The sequence below is a fragment of the Corvus brachyrhynchos genome, unplaced genomic scaffold, assembly GCF_000691975.1.
Source record: "Corvus brachyrhynchos isolate BGI_N302 unplaced genomic scaffold, ASM69197v1 scaffold342, whole genome shotgun sequence".
In the NCBI taxonomy this organism is placed as follows: domain Eukaryota; kingdom Metazoa; phylum Chordata; class Aves; order Passeriformes; family Corvidae; genus Corvus; species Corvus brachyrhynchos.
Window position 1 is genome coordinate 49,745 of NW_008236630.1, and position 5,424 is coordinate 55,168.

The window sequence follows — 5,424 nt, forward strand, 5'->3', positions numbered from 1 at the left end:
CTGGATCAAGGGACGGTGTTGCTGCCCATGGCAGGGGTGGCACTGGGTGGGCTCTGAGGCCCTTCCCACCCCAAGGACAGCGGGATCCCCTGCCCCAGGAGCTGGCAGGGCACAGGGTGGGCACCTACTCTCATAGGTGCTCTTGGGAGCCGGAGGTTTCCTCGTGGCCCAGTTGGTCCGGATCTGCCGCCCCCCGAGCCACTGCCCCCCCATCTGCTGGATGGCGTTCTCGGCGTCCTGGCACGAGAGGGAGACAAAAACCCCACTGCTGGCACCGGGTCCTTTGGGACAGAGCCACGGGAACGACAGCACTGCCCTCCTGAGGGACCCATCCCTGCAAACGTCCCTGGCCAGGCTGGATGGGGATTGGACGTGTCCCTGCCCACGGCTGGGGTGGCGCTGGATGGGATTTAAGGTCCTTTCAGCCCAAATCGTTGTGGCATTCTGTCATGGGTTAGCAAGCATAGTCCTGGAAGTGATGTCCTTGCCAAGGAGTGCTTACAGCTTCCTCTGTGACCTGACAGGACGTAGCAGTGGCCAGTTTGAATATGGACAATTCGTTGAGCCACTTAAAGCTGTGACCACCTCTGTGATGCACACTTAAGAACAGAAGCCCTGAGGCAGAGGCTCTGTCTCGTTTCTGGTGTTGGGACAGGTGGCTGCGGGCCCCGTGCGGGGGCCAGTGGGCCATGACCATCCTGGAGCCAGCGGCCCTGTTCCACCCGCGTAACCCCCCGGAGCAGCTTGGCTCTCCCCCCTCTCCACTGTGATAAGCCACATTCCAGCTGCAAGGCCGAGGTGAGACTGACCCTTTTATTGCTGTGAAGAGCTGAAAACCTGAGGGAAGAGAGAGAGGAGATGCTTAAAGCTGAAATTCTCTTGTGAAGCTATGATATATTAGAGTATCCCGTTGTAATTTCATGAAGATATGGGGGGTGGAGTGTTCAGTTCAACTTGTAAGCAAAAGCACCTGTGCTGAGATAGGCAGATGCTGACGCAGCTGTAATTTCATGAGAAGTTGAACAGGGAGAGATGGAAGCGATGAGGACTTCTGCTCCAAATGGGAAAGGAGAGAACTTCAGTTCCTAGAGATGCTCCCAAAGATTTCTTAGAGATGAAATACTCCCAGAGATGGGTGAAGAGAACTTTTGTTTCTGAACAGCTCAACCTTAAAATTGTACCCCAAAAAACTTCAAGAGTGGACCCTCGAAAGCAGTTGCAGGAAAAGCCGCAAGTTGGGGGAAGGGACTCGCATGCGAGCAGAGAGAGTCCTCTTCCTAAATGGACTGAACAAAGTTATTTGGAAGTTGGCGGCTGTCTCGTTGTGATAATGTGTTCATAGCATGAGCAAGAGAGACTCCTCTTCCTAAATGGACTGAACAAAGTTATTTGGAAGTTGGCGGCTGTCTCGTTGTGATAATGTGTTCATAGCATGAGCAAGAGAGACTCCTCTTCCTAAATGGACTGAACAAGGTTGTTATGGAAGTGATAAATGGACTGAACATCTCAAGGGTTGTCTTTTTACATTGTCAGTGAATTTTTTTTTCTTCTTTTAGGTCTGTTAATAAACTTCTTTCTATTATTTCAAGCTTGGTGCCTGCTTTTCGTTTCTCCTAATTGTTATCTCACAGAAGATAAACAGTAATGAGTATTTTGGACCAAACCACAACATGAAATTGGTGTTTCTGCCTGGTTACAAACCCAACCTGCTACAGATTCTGTGACTTCTGTGGATTTAGGAACAGAGAGAGAAGCTTGCCCTTGTCACAGGCAGGGAAACCACAGTGAAAATCAGCTGGGGAAGCTCGAGAGCGTGACAGAAACTCAGCTGCTCATCGGAGAGGGAAATGAAGGGATCTTCCCTTTTAATGGGGAAGGAAACAGAAGGAAATGAAGGAGGAAATGAAGGAGGAAATGAAGGAAGAAATGAAGGAGGAAATGAAGGAGGAAATGAAGGAGGAAATGAAGGAGGAAATGAAGGGATCTTTCCCATTTACTGGAGAGGGAAATGAAGGGATCTTCCCTTTTAATGGGGAAAGAAACAGAAGGAAATGAAGGAAATGAAGAAGGAAATGAAGGGATTTTTCCCATCTATTGATGAAGGAAATGAAGGGATTTTCCCACTGATTAAGGAAATGAAGGGATTTTTCCCATTTATTGGAGAGGGAAATGAAGGGATTTTTCCCATTGATTAAGGAAATGAAGGGATTTTTCTCATTTATTGGAGAGGGAAATGAAGGGATTTTTCCCATTTATAGATGAAGGAAATGAAAGAACTTTACCCATTTTTTGAGGAAGGAATGAAGGCATTTTACCATTTATTAATAAGGGAAATGAAGGGATTTTACCCATTTATTGAAGAGAGAAATTAAGGGATTCTACCCACTTTTTGATCAGGGAAATGAAGGAATTTTACTCATTTTTTTGAGGAAGGAATGAAGGGCTCTTACCCATTTATTGGAGAAGGAAATGAAAGGATTTTACTCATTTTTTGAAGAGAAAATGAAGGGATTTGACCCATTTTTTGGAGAGGGAAATGAAAGGGTTTTACCCATTTATTTAAGAAGGAAATGAAAGGATTTGACCCATTTTTTGGAGAGGGAAACAAAGGGCTCTCACCCATTTTTTGAGGGAGGAGATGAAGGGTTATTAGCCATTTACTGAAGAAGGAAATTAAGGGATCTCACCCATTTTTTGAAGAAGGAAATGAAGGGATCTCTCCCATTTTTTTGAGGAAGGAATGAAGGACTCTTACCCATTTATTGGAGAAGGAAATGAAGGGATTTTACCCATTTATTGAAGGGAAATGAAGGAATTTTACCCATTTATTGATGAAGGAAATGAAAGGATTTCCCCCATGTTTTTGGAGAGAGAAATGAAGGGATTTGACCCATTTTTTGGAAAAGGAAATGAAAGGATTTTACCCATTTATTTAAGAAGGAAATGAAGGGATTTTACCCACTTTTTGGAGGGAAATGAAGGGATTTTACCCATTTTTTGGAGAGAGAAATGAAGGGATTTGACCCATTTTTTGGAAAAGGAAATGAAAGGATTTTACCCATTTATTTAAGAAGGAAATGAAGGGATTTTACCCACTTTTTGGAGGGAAATGAAGGGATTTTACCCATTTATTTAAGAAGGAAATGAAGGGATTTTACCCATTTTTTGGAGAGGGAAGTGAAAGGATTTTACCCATTTATTGGAGAGGGAAATGAAAGGATTTGACCCATTTTTTGGAGAGAGAAATGAAGGGATTTGACCCATTTTTTGGAGAAGGAAATGAAGGGCTCTTACCCATTTATTGAAGAAGGAGACGAAGCCGTAGCCCTTGGACTTGCCCGTGGCCATGTCCTTGACCACCCGTGCATCCCTAAAAAGCACAAACGGGAGCCAGCTCAGCCCCCCCAGCCCGGCTGGGGCAGGCTCAGCTCCACCTCTTCCCCTGCACTGCTCCCTGCACCAGCACCACACTCAAAGCAAAAAAGGCTCCTTGTCTACACACAGCTCGGCTAAAGGAGCAAAATTAAACGTAAAACATGCAAATCAAAGAGCTTCTCTAACAAATGGCTGCGTTTTACAGCTGGCTCCTGCTCCAGACACTGTCACAGGCTGGGAAAGACACAAAGCGTGGTCAAAGCAGCTGTTTCAAATCACTTCAGGAGCTTGGCTGGCTCTCTGGAACCATGCAATTTTTTTAAAGTCTTAATTTATTTGCCAACACATTCTACCTGCTCATTCCAAAGATTGAATAGAAAATAAAAATTAAAATTAAAAAATAATAAAAAAAAAATAGGAATTAAAAGGCATACGTCGCCTGTTAACTGAATTCTTTAATTCTCGGGTCAATTCGTTACCCCCTTTTTGGGCTGTGGGCAGCTGTAAATTTTGAGAGATTGATATTTCAGAAATTATTGAGGAAAAGAAAACATATTTCAACTCTTCAAACCACACATCATCGGCACAACAGCAATCAAACGGGAGTGATTGGAACTACGAGGCGTAGGAAGAAAAAGGGCCGGAGGGGAAAAGGGATAAAATGGATAAAATGAAATAAAACTACAACGTTTGTCCACTGTGAAGCTTGTGGTTAGCCATGGAATTCTGTCCATTCTTCAGGGACACTCTGCAAAATAACCAGAGCCCCGTTATTTAGGATTGAGGTAGGAGAGATCCCAGCTCCAGAGCCAAAGCCACCGGTGGCACACGGCGCTGCCCGGGCAATCCGGGCACAAAGGCAGCCTTGGGGGGACGTGTCCTCAGCCCCAGGCCACCCTCTGCTCCCCTCCCCACAGGGAGAGAAACAGAAACAGCAAAAAAAAAAACCCAACCCAAACCCAGTCAGGAAATGATGGAAGTGAAATGAGAGGGGGCAGAGAAACCAGCAGAGCACGGGCACAGCGCTGAGCCACGGCGGGCACAGAGTTCGTTAAGGCTCGGAGGTTTGAAGCCTAATTAAGAGTAATTCTGGCACCCACAGAGGCAGATGCCTGAGGAAAACCCCTCTCCAAAGCAGCAGGGATATTTGTTCTCGGTTACATCCCTCTTCCTCTTGAACTTTCCTAGAATTCGGGTCCAAAGTCCCAAATTGCCTGGAAAAGCCACTAAGGGGGGCTGAGCTGGGCTTGCTTGAGAGGGAAGAGGGGAAAAACTCCCCTCTACTCACCCTCAACTGAAAATTTGGGAATAAAGACTCGAGAACAAGTGAAAACATGAGCAGAGTGAGCACAAAGGGAGGGAGAGGGTGTTTGACAGGGATTCAAACCAGCCAGAGGCCAAGAATCACCCCAACTGCTCTCTGTGCTCGTCATGCCTCGAGGTCATCAGTAAAAATCAGTTTAGCACCAGTAAAGATTCAAAGGAATCAATCAGGAAACAGTCAATTAGCAGCACATTTCCAGAGGTGAGACACAGCTGGAGAAGTCACTTCATTCCACCCCGTGGTTTTCCAGGTGGAATTTAAATAAGGAGAAAATCTGGGTCCTTTGGGGTTTGGAACGGGAGTTCAAAAGGGAGAATTCTGCTTTTTGGGGGAAAAAACTTAATTTTCAGGTTGGATGGTGAGTCTGAGCCAGTGTGAGCTTCGTTCCCTTCCCGTCAGCACCGGGCAGGGACAGCTCTTGTAGGGGAAAAAAACTCTTCCAGGGAAGATGGGACAAAGGGCCTGGCCCCAGCTGTGGGGTCGGGAGGGAATTTGGGGGTTCTGGGGGACTTTTGTGCAAGGTGCTCACTGCCACAGGGATGGGAAACTCTCACACCAACACCCTGCCTGCTCCTGCCGCCCTCCTGCACCCTTCCAGCTGTGCCAGCCCCTCAGCCCTTCATCCAGCCACATCTGGCCACAGGTTGGACCCCCTGGAGCCCCATCTCTTCTATTCAGCCACATCTGGCCAGAGGTTGGAATCCCTGGAGCCCCCTCCCTTCCCT

General features: G+C 46.6%; 1 protein-coding gene across 1 annotated transcript in view; it reads right to left on the reverse strand.

Annotated features, from left to right (window-relative positions):
• TIA1 (TIA1 cytotoxic granule-associated RNA binding protein) overlaps window positions 1-5,424 on the reverse strand; it is a gene marked incomplete at its 5' end in the record, with an annotated part of 16,909 nt that overhangs the window by 4,414 nt on the left and 7,071 nt on the right. Inside the window, 2 exons of the mRNA XM_017726653.1 lie at window positions 129-237; window positions 3,295-3,370. Of these exons, the coding sequence (XP_017582142.1) occupies window positions 129-237; window positions 3,295-3,370 (185 nt within the window). The remainder of the gene's footprint in view (window positions 1-128; window positions 238-3,294; window positions 3,371-5,424) is intronic.